The sequence below is a fragment of the Rhamphochromis longiceps genome, linkage group LG3 (genome assembly GCF_057381845.1).
Source record: "Rhamphochromis longiceps isolate RC_006_pf linkage group LG3, R_longiceps_female_GT1.1, whole genome shotgun sequence".
In the NCBI taxonomy this organism is placed as follows: domain Eukaryota; kingdom Metazoa; phylum Chordata; class Actinopteri; order Cichliformes; family Cichlidae; genus Rhamphochromis; species Rhamphochromis longiceps.
In genome coordinates, this window is record NC_140559.1 from 61,455,266 (window position 1) to 61,470,328 (window position 15,063).

Consider the following 15,063-nt stretch of genomic DNA (forward strand, 5'->3'; position numbering starts at 1 on the left):
ATTCTTGTCATTGACATGAAATATGAGAGCTAGTATTCTGAATTGTTGAGATAAAGTCATTGCTAAGTTGATTGTTTCTGGGTGTGGCCATCATATTTTATTTTATACGTGTTTTATTACAAATTTCTCTTTGGTTTTTCCCTACTCTCAGATCTCTGATATGATACCACACAAATTCTCAAAAAAGATGATTAGATGATTCTTCATATCAGAAATGTCATTTAGGTTGTCATTTAATGTTGTGTCCACTCTTAATAATTTTAAGTGGAGCATGGGATTCAATTTTCCATAACTAAAACCAGCAGAACTTCGAGACTTATTTATGCAATCATGCCAAAGGACTGTTTTTCTAGAGCTTTTAAAGTGAAGGGCCACCACCGCTACCTATAAACCTTTGCAAAAACTTAATGAGCTTAATTGTGAAAGCAGAAAGAGTGTCTGTCTTCAAATCTGAACTGAGATGAGATGATGATGAGATGAGAGCCTTTATTTGTCAGTTGCAGGTCTTTTACCCACAACCGAGATGACAGACCTTGCCGACCATACATACAATACACAAACATCACATTGGGGAGACGGGTCAGGCTAGGTAGCGAGGAAAAAAACATTGAAATGTGTAACACTGAAGGATAATAGAGGAATGCACAGGTATCAACACACCATAGCACAATAAACACAGACAGCAACATGGGAAAGAGTTCCAGTGTGTACATCTGATCTGGGGCCGCTGCAATCTTCGACTGCGCCTCCAACTGACCCGATGTCCACATCAGAGGGGAGGTAAGCGTTGGAGGTGGCGTTGGATCCGGGGTAGGGAGGGTGATGCGTCAGTGAGGGCTTATCAGTATCAGTATATCTATGTGTGTGCGTGTCCATAGTTCAGCTGAGACAGTGTCCTTCGCCCTGCCAGGCTAAGTAAACAGTCTTCCAGCCAACCCAGGTGGCCTTGCATGGAATGGGAAGGAACAGACTCAACACAGTCGTTATCAGGGTGTTGATGTTCAGCTCCGGTCTTGCAGCTGGCGCCGAGAGGGTATCCGCATAAGTGATGGTATTTTTTACTTTAGTGCGAACAGCTCATATGAATTTCAAAGCAGTTCTACAGTCCAACACTGGTCTCTCAATCTCCCGTTGGAGAGCCGCGAGCTTCGCCATACTTGCGTTCTGTGATGTTGTCATTTCTTGTGCTCAAGGAGCCGATTTCTGAGAACTCACGGCAGTGTGCCTCCCCGAGATGTCATCCAATTTTGCGCCCAGAGATGTTATTCCGAGCGAGCCTTTCCGAGATGTATCCAGTCTGCAGTCAGAGATCTTATTCTGAGTATTCACAGCAGCCGTAGCCTCTCCAAGATCTTATCCGTGCTGCGCTCAATGAGCCCATTTTGAGAAACTCACGCCTCTCCCATCGTTTCAATCCCAGCGGGCAGCCTTGTGGGGGTTTGAACAGCCGGTTCCGCTTCCTTAATTCTTCGATAAGTCAGGGCCAAGCCAGCTCCGATCAGCCAGAACCCTGTTACCATGGTTCCGAATAGGTAGCACTCAGGCTCACCCCAGCCCAAACTTCTCGTTGAGAAAGGGGTGTCAATTGCAATCCATAATTCCTCTTTTAGGTTTTAGAGAACAGACTGTGAGAGAATGTAAGCAGGGAAGATAAGGGAGAGGAGAAAAAGTGTGTCCGCCAAAGAAGAAAAGCTGGGAGCTTGTTTCACAGAAGGCGTCTGAAAACTGAAGGTTTTGCTTCCTTATCTACTTTTAAATACCTGAGGAGCAACAAGTAATTCTGAAATCTGAGAGAGAAGTGCTCTTTTGGTTCTTTAAGAGTTCTTTAAGATATGATGATAATACATGCATGAACTAGTTTTTCAGTGTCACTCTGAGACAGGGTCGTTCTAGTTTTTCTGGTGTGAAACATTTCTAAGATACCTGAATGTAGAAGTAGTGTGTACTGTTCATGCTGATGCACAGATATAAAATGTAGGTATATCAGATAAAGAAAAGGAATAGGAAATGCTGATGTGAGGTTTCGTATTTGCTGCAGTATGAGCTGTCCTCACAACATGATTCCTTGAAGCTTACTGGTTGAGAGTCCATGCAGTAGTCGGTCCACATCGTGTTAACGGTCCATCCGTAAGTTGGTGGTAAAGAAGAACAAATATGTGAACGCAAGTGGCCTTCCTAGAATCACTGTCAATATACATTACAAGCTAAAAAGGTGTGTCCCTCTGATCAAAGTTTCATGTTTATTACACAATAAGCTTGATAATTTCTTAAGTTCTTTTTTATAATATGATGTTTGAGGAACATCCCCACCCTGCTCGTGAACTCCTGAGGTCAAAAGGCACACATGCACACACGCATCCAGTCATGCCTAACGGGACCACACCCTCTCCCTATCATTCACAGTTACTCATTTACTCATTTTGATACACAATATACAGCAGTTCAGCATCCACACCACCTACTCAATTTATCCATCCTGGTTTCCACCCAGCATGCCCCTGACTCATCCCCAGCCTATAAAAAGTCCTGTACTCTGTGTCTCTGTCTTCTTGCACTGGTATCTCAAAGTTAGCCATGGAAATATTAAAGTTTTTAATTTTCTTATTGTGGATGTGTGATTCCAGAGCAGGACAGTTACAGTACAGGTGAGTTCTTAATGCGTAACAACTATATAATCAGTTAAGTTGCTAATTATTCATATAGCTGGATCCTTCTAATAAGTTATGACTTTATCGAGCAGGAACGCGTCGTTTCTTTTCTGGTTGTTCTCAATAGCTGCCTTCTTTAATAATTGCTTTAAGTGATCAGTAAGCCTAGAAAAGCACTATGCCACTATGACTCTTATGTATAAAAATGTAAGGCTTAAATCACAAATATATGTCATTATTAGACCTTTTTTTTTGTTAAGAATTGGGAATTTATTTAGTTATTTATTTCTACCTTTAACTTGACTTTCAGTTTCTTTGGATAACTAGGCCTTCTTTGGAATATGGAATGAGTAAAGTGCTTCTTAAATGGACAAAACGACGAGTTTCCTACTTCACAAATGACTGTCACGGCCCATCCATGTTCATGTGCTCATGTGTTTTTTGTAATTTGGCGAATTGTATCGCAGTAGTTGCACTTAATTAATTAACTCTAATGATGTAAGCCACCACATGAATAACAGAGACACAGAGAATTCTGTTTGAAGCACATTTACTTTATGCACTTTGGCCTGTCTTCCACCATCAATGTGTTCCTTGGAGAGTCTTTTTTCTTCTTTTCAATGTCCTGCGCAGTTTTAACCAGACTCTAACCTGCATCTTTCTCTTGTTTGCAGTGCGCAGAATGAGCAGACAGAAGATGGTATGTTGGTTTTTTTTATCATCTACGACATGTTCAAGACATATAAAGTGCACTTATGGGTAACATACTATCACAGAGATGTGACATTACTGCAACGCTGTATCCAACACAGTCCCTGTGTTGGATTTGAACCTTAACTCTTTACAGCTCCTTATCTTAAGTAATGATAATAATGTCCGGCCTAAACGTACAGAAAAATAAACAGTTGTCTCTCATTGTCGAATCAGTTTAATGTCTGTTACTGGGATGTTAACTGTCAGTAACGATTAGGCATAGCTTGAAACCTGACACTAATAAACAGATGCTTGTTTGCATTTAAACACTTGAACTACTCTATCATAGAGAATTCTTCATGAACATGTTTGGCCTTGTGTTCCGTCTGTAATGTGTTTCTACAGCCGTAGTGGTGACTTCATGCGACTTTAACCAAGACAGTGGCCCATTCTGCGATTTCATCCAGGATAGCACAGACAGCAGTGACTGGACCCGGCACAGAGGTCCAACTCCCACAAATGGCACTGGTCCCAGTGGAGACTACCCTGATGGAGGTTTGCATGCTTTATTAAAAACACGTTTATTCCGTACTATTGTCGTGATTGTACTGAATGGGATTAATTAAGAGTTCGAGGGTGTAAACAAATAAACATGTTTCGTCTGTGTCCTTCTTTCTGCAGAGGGATACTACATCTATCACGAGGGGGACAATGTGTCTAATGGACAGAACGCTCGCTTGCTGAGCCCCCCCATCACCTCATCAGCCTCTGAGATCTGTGTTCAGTTCAACTACTACATGTACGGGATTGACAATGCCAATAATTTGAGAATTCTGGCAAAATTACCCAGTAGTGAGGCAGAGGTGTGGAAGAGGACTGGAATCCAGAGTCCAAACTGGTTGACCGGCTCTGTTACCGTATCGAAAGCGAGCAGCCAGAGCATTACCGTGAGTGTTACCAGATCACTTTAACAACTTTAAACAGCATCAACAGTAGCAACAGGAGCTTGGGACTTTAGCTATGAAGTGAAGTCATTCAGACACTAAACTCTCATCAGACATTAGTAAGTGACATTAATAAGGTGAAGGAAGCTGCTTTAAACAGCTTTGCAAATATAGAAATCCTTCTGTATTATTATCCTCTAATTTTATTAAGGAACTAATTTAAAGTTTCATTTTGTCGCTGATAATTGAGAACAATTTTTCTACATGCCAAATGAATACATGCAATAAGCAATATTTAGCATTACAAAACAGATAGTCGAAGGTAATAATAGTCAACACACGTAAAGATTATTTTACAGCTGCTTTTATGTCTTTGTAATTGCAACAACAGCTGTAAAACAACCATTCAAAATGCTGAACGAGACAAGAACAGACAGATATGTGCTGAGGCCCATGATAACGCTCTGCTCTTTAAAACATGTTCATAAAGTTTCGGACTGTCACACCCTCAACAGTATTCTGAAGGAGTTGCTTAACGTCTAGTGTATCATATTTGATACATACAGTTTTTGGCACTTCCACATCATCAGTGTGAATTTTCCCCCTGAAAAACCTAAATAAATTGCACAATACCTTTTTTAGCAATTAAAAAAAACAGATAAGCAAATACAAATTAAATTTCATATACAGAAATTGAAATGTGATTTATTTTTTAAAAACTTAAACAAAAGGAGGTTAAATAAACACTATTTTCAAAGAATTACAATTTTCTGGCAATGATTTCATGATTCAGGCTTTAAAGGGTTAAAGTAACAGCTGTGCTGTTTCTTACATTTTTTGCACAGTGCTTATCATGTAACAGCTTACCCAGTGCTGTTCAGAACCACACTGTCTGTTATACGCTTCACTTTTGGTGAAGTGAAAGCTCAGGAGGAGGAATTTGAAACGAGTCAGGAAACTCAATAATTAAAGATTGTTTGCAGGTTATTATGTAAAATCAATATATAACACACACAGTGTGTTCTAGCAGACACTTCTGGTCATGTATGTGTGTCGGTTACATCGCAGTATTTAACAACATGAAATCAAAGTACTTACATGCAGGACTAAGGTCGTAGCTTTATGGTCTGAACTATGATACCTTTGTGTCTCATTAGTCTGATACTTCTTCACCTTTTCTAAGAATCCTTTGGTGCCTCTTCTGTCTGTCACACTTCTCATCTCTCACCTCTTTCTTCTCTTGTTCATAAGAGGCCAAATCCTTAAAAACGTTTTGTTTTCATGACTAAATGAAAAAGCTTCAAATATTTAAGAGTCCAGCCACTACCACATGTCAAAGACATGTCCTGTAACCAGTTTTTACTGTCTCAGTTTCTTTATTTTTGAAACACATCCTTATGAGTACATTAAAGTGTAACGGCAGAATGCTGCTGGAATGACACACAGCGGCGGCTTCCTCTGTGTGTCTATTTCTGGAGGAGTGGAATGATTCTTATCATCTTTCACATTTTATTGTTTGGCCAACTCGTCCACTTTGTCACGTGTAGACATGATTTTCTGCTTCCTAAAAGTTAGCTGTAAAAATATTTTCAGGGCCCAAACATCAATGTGCTGAAAAACTGATGAAGCACACAAAGTTATTCATCACTGACACTTGTACTGTTTATGTTGAGGTTGAGCTGACATGAAAACTTTTTGTTCACTTGCCCGCCAGACTTTTATTGGGCAACTAATCTCACTTGCAAATGTTTCCTTCCATCTCTAAAAGCATCAGAGCAATTGTCATTTTGATCAGAAAATGATGTTTAGATAAACTGACTATAGCTTTAAAAATTACTGTTAAAATATGATTGTTATTTATTATAAATTAATTAAAATTACTAGCAAATGGTGCAGATGGCCCCGCCCCTCCCTGAGCCTGGTTCTGCCGGAGGTTAAAAGGGAGTTTTTCCTTCCCACTGTCACCAAAAGTGCTTGCTCATAGGGGTCATATGATTGTTGGGTTTTTCTCTGAATGTATTATTGTAGCCTTACAATATAAAAGCGCCTTGAGGCGACTGTTGTTGTGATTTGGCGCTGTATAAATAAACTGAATTGAATTGAATTGGATTACTTGGGTATCTGGAATAAAAGAAAATAAACCCTTAAGTCTTTTACACCCCCCCAGTTTGTTTCTGCTCCTACTGCTTAGATGGAAATCAAGGCTTTATTGAAGAAAAACTCTTTCTTTAAGTTACTGTGTATATTATGTATATAAATCTCTAGCTTTTTTTGTGTAGGGTGATATTTTCTTTGCATGTCTACAGATCGTCTTTGAGGCTCAGAGAGGCTTATCTTCTTCTTGTGATTCAGCTTTGGACAACATCGTCATCACTGAAGGAGCATGTCCCTGTGAGTTCACACACATGCACATAAAGACACACACACACACACACACACACACACACACACACACACACACACACACACACACACACACACACACACACACACACACACACACACACACACACAATCACATTTTGAGCTGATATATAAATGTTTTGTTCACAGCTTGTATTTTTGGCTGTGATTTTGACACTTCCGGTGACCTCTGTGGATGGACAACTCAAACTGAGGATCCCAATATGTTTGGCTTCAGTCAGTGGGCAGGAGGAACTGAAACTGAAGGCACTGGACCTGATGATGACTTTTCAAAACCTGGTCGTAAGTGATTTTTCTTTGTGAGGTCTAAATGGAAGTGAATGTTTTACCAAGACTGGCTCTATTTTCCTCTTGCAATATTTGCAAAACATAGAACGCTGCTTTCTGGCCTGATTAAGCACTAACTGACACTATTGTGGTACTGACAATAAATCAGAAATATAATAACAATTCTACTAATAATTTACAATTATTACTACTAGTAGTAGTAATATTATTTGCATTGTTATTATTATGCTTTTAACCCTTACACATGTAGTTGGATCCTATCTGTTGTTGGATTCTCCCGAGGCTATACCTGGAGTCAGTGCTCAGATCACAAGTCCTTTAACAACTCCCTCCTCCTCTGCATGTCTCGAGCTTACCTTCCATTACTACCTGTATGGCACTAGTACTACTATGCAGATCAGTGTCCACACGATCACCACAGGTAAAAGAAAAAAAGGGTGCACTATCATAATAGAAGAATGTTTGACCAAAAGCTAGAAAAGAGGAAAATCTTTTTTTGAATTGTTTTTCTCTTTACCAGATGAAACCCTCGGACCTGCTCTCTTCACTGTAACAGGGAACCAGGGACAAGGCTGGAAGCCGGCAAACGTCCGCTTTCTGGGAAATAATGCTATTAAGGTAAATAGTAGAACACCACAAGTCTCTTTATGTGTGTATTCCTGTGTGTGCACAGGCTTCACATCATATGCACATTTATATGCATTTCAGTTTGCAATTGTGGGTACCTATGGAGAAACGCCTCAGACAGATATTGCTATCGATGCTGTTTGTATCATGACCTGCACAGGTGAGAAATCAACCCAAGACGTTTAATTTGCCTTCTTGCACATTCAGAACCTTCAGAAATATGGATCAGTTGTGTCGGTGTTTACATGAGAAACTATATCTGTTTCATTTATAGGTCAGCCTGTTACACCCAAACCACCAACTGCTGCTCCAACTACACCTAAAACAACAACACCCAAACCACCAACTCCTGAACAAACTACACCTAAAACAACAACACCCAAACCACCAACTCCTGAACAAACTACACCTAAAACAACAACACCCAAACCACCAACTCCTGAACAAACTACACCTAAAACAACAACACCCAAACCACCAACTCCTGAACAAACTACATCTAAACCACCAAGTAAGACTTGTTTTATCAGATATTTCCATTAATACTTCATTCCAGAAGTCCAGAAGTTCTTTCATTCATGCTCCTTTTTATTTTCCATCTTATTCTTTCTATCCAGACCCCTGTCCTCCTAACGCAGAGTATATAGAGTGCGGTCCAGCTTGTATACCCACCTGTATGGAACCCTCCACCAATTGCTCCGGCTCCTGTATCAGTGGCTGCTTCTGCAAACCAGGCTTTGTTTTTAAGGGACGGCGTTGCATACCACTGGAGAGTTGTGGCTGTTTAGACGATGAGAATAACTATTATGAGGTCAGATGTCCTATTTACATATACTACATAAATTCCCGGTCAGTAAACACAGATATACAGTCAACCTCTGCCTATTCAGTATTTGTTGATTTTTCTGTGGAATGTAACTCTAAATTATTGGCAGAAAATTTGCCTATTTGTGGATTTTTTGATAAAGCATATCTAAAATATTCATTAGTTATTTTCATCAGGGTGATTTCATGTTTGAACTATTAAAACAGGCAGTTATAAGCGTTTTTAGAGGGCGTTCTTAAGTATTCCCAGAGTGATTGTGGTCCCTAACCACAATCGGGGGTCGACTGTAGTAACAAAATAGCAAGCATAAGTTGTATTTCAGGTCCCTCTTCTGTGAAACCAGCCCTCAGTTTAGATTTGCAAAACAGACGCGCTCTCTGCTTTTAGGATTATGCTTACAATTTTTTGATAAAGCTCATACTTAGGGTAGAAGCAGGTGACCCTAAAATAGTTAGTTATACTGCAATAGGTCAAGGCTACTAAGGCGTTCGTATGATAGACTGAATGTCTCTTCTTTGCTTAACTCTTTTCACTTTTTGTGTTTATTTATAAAACACTTTTCATCTCATCATTACTTATCTGGCTGTGTTCCATAGTGTGTCTTTTTTCTTATTTGCCTTTATTTCTCTTTTTCTCAACTCCAACCAGTCACAGCGGATGGCTACTCCTCACTGTGCCTGGTTTGGCAGGGATTTCTTCCTGTCAAAAGGGAGTTTTTCCTTCTGACTGTTGTGAGAAATAAAATAAATCTAGAGGCGACTACTGTTGTTAAATAACTAAAAATGGAATGAATTGAATAATATGTAATTATACACCATGCTTTCTTAGTTTTGATTGTGTTAATTCTTTTCAGCCTGGTGAGATCGTATTTGGAGATGGCTGCTCAAAGCTGTGTCGCTGTGCAGGGAACTACACTTTGGAATGTGTTGATAACTCCTGTGACCCCACTGAAGAGTGTCGGGAAGTTAATGGTGTAGCAGGCTGTTATCCTAAAGGTAATAATGTTTGGCAACAAAAAATTTGTCTTGAAACTACAACATGCATCTTAAAATGTGTAATTTTAATAGATGAATATGCAATGGATGGTCTAGTCACATCTAAAGAGAAAAATATTTTAAAGTAGTCACGTCCACAACTACCACTCCACTGTTCAAAGATTGTTGATATAATACTCCAGAGGTTGATTCTGTTCATCTGGACGTAGCGTTTTTGTGGGAGAAATGTTTTGTCACTCATCCAAGTGACTTCTTCAGTCTCAGCTGACTGCAGGTTTCTCCAATCTCATAAACAGTACATTTGCATAATGACTGAAACCAGCCCGCAGAAGGAACAATGGGCTGGGAGGTCAGTTCCTTAATCTAAGGAGCCTGGAAAGAAAAAGCATCTGGACTTCTTTAAGTTGCTTGAAGACATTTCACCTCTCATCTGAGAAGCTTCTTCAGTTATAGCGTCAAATGGTGGAGAGTCCCAGATTTAAACCCTGTGGGAGTAACCCCACCGAGAGGGCCAAAGGACCCCTAATGATCCTCTAAATAATCGCATGTCAGATGGCCCAGGATGTGAGTGGGCGTTGAGGCGTCTGGGAAGGAAAAACAAAACTGGATTATAGATGGCAGACAGTTGGTGTCGTAAACCACCGCTTCTGTTCAAAGATGGTCGCTCACAGTGGACAAATGGCTTATTTTATTCCTCTTTCAAACCATCTGTCTTCTCTGTCCAAAATGTGAACATTGGCATCCTCGAAAGAGTGACCTTTGTCCTTTAGACGCAGTTGGACAGCCGAGTCTTGTCCTGTGGAGGTGGCTTTTCTATGTTGTGCCATACGTTTGTGAAGTGGCTGTTTGGTCTCTCCAATGTAGAGGTCTGGGCATTCCTCGCTACACTGTACAGCATACACCACATTGTTAAGTTTGTGTTTAGGAGTTTTGTCTTTAGGATGAACCAGTTTTGGTCTGAGTGTGTTGCTGGGTCTGAAAGAAGCTTCTCAGATGAGAGGTGAAATGTCTGTAAGCAACTTAAAGAAGTCCAGACGCTTTTCTTTCCAAGCTCCTTAGACTACGATGACCTGGATGACTGAGAACCTTCACAGTTAGTTCCTTGATCTTAATTATGCAAATTCTCATGACCATTGATCAACAACCACTGATCAATAACCATGAGTCCCATTCACAGAGAGTTGGGGAATGGCTGCAATCACAGCATTGTAAGATGGTGACAGATGTACCCTTAGGCCCCCTCCTCGATTCAGAGATGGTCTTTCCCTTTTCACGTAAATTTTCACGTTCCTCCCTGTCCAGGATGTTACATCCTCATCATTGAAAGAGTGTCACTGGCCTGTAGGAGTAAATAGACTGCAGAGTCCTGGCCTGACGAGGTGGCTCTTCTGTGTTGTAGCCAGAGGTTGTTTGGTTTCCCTGATGTATAAATCCTGACAATCCTACTGGCACTTAACAGCGTACACTATGTTACTCTATTTGTGTCGGGGGACCCGATCCTTGGGGTGGACCCATTTTTGGCGCAGCGTGTTTTGGGGTTTAAAAGCCACAGAGACCCGGTGTTTAGAAAAAATGCATCTAGACTGCTTCGATACTCCTGACATACTCCTGACATGTACGGGATAGCTATAGGTCACTATATAGTCAGCGGTTGTCCTTCTCTCCTGGAGCTTTCTTTAGGTGGCTTTTCTTTAGGTGGTAGTAGGAGGACGCAATGTGCAGACACTCAGAGGCGGAACGTAAACTGAAAAGGGTAACAAAACTAGGAATACAAAATACACTTACACAGATAGAAAACGCAGCTAGATAAGGGTAGATCGCAACGCGGACACAGAGAAACACAGGGCTTAAATACACGGAGGGAGGAATCAGGGAATGGGTAATAGGAGGGAAACACAGCTGAGGAAAACCAGGCCTAACGAGACAAAGGAAGCACAACCAGATGCATTTACATGGACTTTCAAAGTAACACAGGAAACATAACACAGACTGAACTTACAGACACAGACTCATAGGCAAGCACTACAGAGGGAACAGAGACGTGGAACCAGGGCAGACACAGACACTGACTGGACACGGGGATATAGCAGGCAGGGGAGACAGCAACTAAGGTTTACACAGAGACATAAACCATAAGACAGAACTCTAACAAAGAAAACAAAGACTAGAAATGATAAATAATATAATAAACTCAAAACCTTGGGTCAACGACCCAGGCATCCTAACATAGGCAGCCGTTGTCCTTCTCTCCTGGATCGGCTGGAGCTTTCTTTTGGCGCCTTACCAGCTTTGACAAAAGTCCAGCTGGGATAATCACATTTACTCAGGGCCTTCTTGATGTGATGTTCTTCTGCCTCCCTGGCCGCTGTGTCTGTGGGGATGGTGTTCGCTCTGTGTTGTAGCGTCCTGATTAGGGATGGGTATCATTTAGGTTTTATCCGATACCGGTGCCAAACCAGTACTTCTGAAACGGTGCCGGTGCTTAAACGGTGCTCGAACCAGTGCTTAAAGAATGGAGAACAAAATCTTTGTCCAAAAACCTCTCATGTTTTTATTTTTTGCAGTCTCTTTTTTTCTGCAAAATGATAACCAAGTTAGCCTTTTCTGTTGATACAACATGAAGGGAGTATCTGCCATCAAACAAGAAGACGGCCGCATGTAACACCGACAGTGTTTGCTAGTTCACCTTATGTGCATTAATTTAATAATGTGGTTAGCCTACTCAACGTGAATTACATACGAACAACAGTAAGCTACTCACCCAGAGAAGAATGGCTGCTGCCGCCACCATCATCATTTTTGCTACACTGGCAGGGCTAGGGCCAGGACTCTCCTCTTCGGGGATGTTGCTAACTCCGGGTCAATAACAGGCACCACATCCGCAGTAAATGTGCTTGGTGCGAGGTCTTGCAGCAAGCTATCAAATACAGTGCATTTCTCAGCTTTTAAAAAAACGCTATGCATCGCCAAGTGTTTCATCAGATTCAAGGTGTTACCTCCTTTGCACAGTATCACCTCAAAGCACTTGTTGCAGGCTGCTGAGTTTGCATCTTTTGCTGTGAAGTACAGCCAGACTTTTGACCGCTTCGCCTTGGGCATCCTCGGAAACGTAAAATGATTGGCTAGAATCTAAAGTGTATCACAGCTCAGGAAAAAAAAGCACCGAAATAAAGCACCGAAATGTGCGCTGCTTTTCGGTCTGGTTATCAGAATCAGAATCAGAATCAGAATACTTTATTGATCCCTGGGGGAAATTATTTTTTGTTACAGTGCTCCATTTTAAACCAACATTAAGACAAGACAGACAATACACTAACTAAGAATAGTACAATATATACATATATATACATACATACATACATAAGTCACTCATAAATAAATAGTTGGAAAAGAAACATGTGTAGTTGTAGCAGCAAACAGTGTGTTAAGTGGATGCGTTGTACAGGGAGATGGCCACAGGCAGGAAAGATTTCCTGTGTCGTTCAGTGGTGCTTTTTGGTAATCTCAGTCTCTCACTGAACGTGCTCCTGTGACTGACCAGCATGTCATGGAGTGGGTGGGAGGTGTTATCCAACATTGTCTTTATCTTGGACAGCATCCGCCTCTCCGACACCACCTTGAGGGAGTCCAGCTCCATCCCCACAACATTGCTGGCCTTACGGATTAGTTTATTAAGTCTGTTGGCATCTGCGACCCTCAGCCTGCTCCCCCAGCATGCAACAGCATAGAGGATCGCACTGGCCACAACAGACTCATAGAAAATCCTCAGCATTTTCTGGCAGATGTTGAAGGACCTCAGTCGCCTCAAAAAATAGAGACGACTCTGGCCCTTCCTGTAAAGTGCTGTGGTGTTTGCAGCCCAGTCCAGTTTATTGTCAATGTGTACTCCAAGGTATTTATAGTCCTCCACAATGTCAACACTGACCCCCTGAATTGAAACAGGGGTCAAGTGTTTATGTCATACCGTTTATGTCAGAACCCATCCCTAATTGGGAGTGGACCTAAGGGGGCCGTGGACCCCCTAATGTTCCTCTCCATTATCACATGAGCCACGGTTAGAAAACAGGTGTGGGTCACAATCAGCACAGGTTTCGGGTGAATCCATTGTGAGACCTAGCCTCAACCTATCATGTGACTTACTGAGGTGAAATGACCCAGTATGTGAATGGGTGTTAAGGCGTCTGGGAAGGATCTCAAAACTGCATTATAGATGGCAGACAGTCGGTGTCGTAAACCTGTCCCTCTGTTGAAAGATGGTCATTCACAGTGGACAAATGGCTTATTTTATTCCTCTTTCAAACCATCTGTCTTCTCTGTCCAAAATGTGGACATTGGCATCCTCTTAGGGACACTCCCAATAGGGCTTAAAAGTCTGTGACTGTCCACCAGTTGCTCTTAGAACTGAAGAAGCTGAAGAGGTGAAATGTCTTAAAGAAAAGTCCAGACACTTTTCTTTCCAAGGTTCTTAGACTACGATGACCTGGATGGCTGAGAACCTTCACGGAAAAATCTGCCTTAAATTCTTGATTACATCAATACATTACATTCGTATCAAAATGCCAATATACCATTTATCTCTTGTTATTTTCTTTAGGTACATCCACGTGCGTTGCATCTGGCGATCCACACTACACCAGCTTTGACAAACGCAAATATGACTTCATGGGCAACTGCAGCTATCTGATGTCTAGTCCATGCAATGACACAACTGTGCCCTACTTTGAGGTCCATACTGACAATGAAAACCGGTATAACAGGCCGACCATCTCCTATGTGAATGCCGTACATGTATACGCACAGATGATAAAGATCTCCATTCTCAAAGGTGGCACTGTGCAGGTAAGAAATAAGAGAAGGAAGGAAAACAAATCACGCTATCACGTTATCAGGCACTACTGCATTACAAACAAACATCATTCTGTGGTACAAATCACTGCACATGCTCAGGAACACTTCTGAAAACCACTGCAATTGACCATGGAAAGAAACTTGCACTTACACTTACCACTTTGCACATGTTCAGGAGTTGAGTGATCACATTTGTTGATCACTCAACTGGCACTGGTTTCGCTAGCTACCAGTGCTAGCTAGCGAAACCTGGCTAGCACTGGTAGCTAGCCAGGTTTCGCTAGCTACCTGGTTTCGCTAGCCAGGTTTCGCTAGCTACCAGTGCCATCGGAATGACAATAGTTCAATAGTCTGATCTTGATCCTAACATTCAGGGACGTCGAGTTCCAAATAGGTTAGAGATAGGTCCTTCTCTCACCCCAACCAGTCGCAGCAGATGGCTGCCCCTCCCTGAGCCTGGTTCTGCCGCAGGTTTCTTCCTGTTAAAAGTCGCCTTTGTCGCCAAAGTGCTTGATCATAGGGGGGTCATATGATTGTTGGGTTTGTTCTCTGTATGCATTATTATAGGGTCTACCTTCAAATATAAAGCACCTTGAGGTTACTGTTGTTGTGATTTGGCACTATATAAATAAAATTGAATTAAATTGAGTAGAACTGGAAACATCGGAAGACTTCGGCCGCCTTCCCTACTCTGAAGTCGCATCCTTGTCTGATGCCAGTATTAATCTTGAAGAAATCCATTGAGAAATCGTCTCTCCGGACGCAGCAGC

General features: G+C 41.5%; 1 protein-coding gene across 1 annotated transcript in view; it reads left to right on the top strand.

Annotated features, from left to right (window-relative positions):
• The first annotated feature begins 3,403 nt into the window (after positions 1–3,403).
• zanl (zonadhesin, like) overlaps positions 3,404–15,063 on the top strand; it is an 83,412-nt gene continuing 71,752 nt past the window's right edge. Inside the window, exons 1-12 of the mRNA XM_085401171.1 lie at positions 3,404–3,407; positions 3,747–3,896; positions 4,023–4,288; positions 6,592–6,676; positions 6,839–6,991; positions 7,248–7,418; positions 7,518–7,615; positions 7,706–7,804; positions 7,904–8,135; positions 8,242–8,435; positions 9,304–9,445; positions 14,040–14,284. Of these exons, the coding sequence (XP_085257297.1) occupies positions 3,404–3,407; positions 3,747–3,896; positions 4,023–4,288; positions 6,592–6,676; positions 6,839–6,991; positions 7,248–7,418; positions 7,518–7,615; positions 7,706–7,804; positions 7,904–8,135; positions 8,242–8,435; positions 9,304–9,445; positions 14,040–14,284 (1,839 nt within the window). The remainder of the gene's footprint in view (positions 3,408–3,746; positions 3,897–4,022; positions 4,289–6,591; positions 6,677–6,838; positions 6,992–7,247; positions 7,419–7,517; positions 7,616–7,705; positions 7,805–7,903; positions 8,136–8,241; positions 8,436–9,303; positions 9,446–14,039; positions 14,285–15,063) is intronic.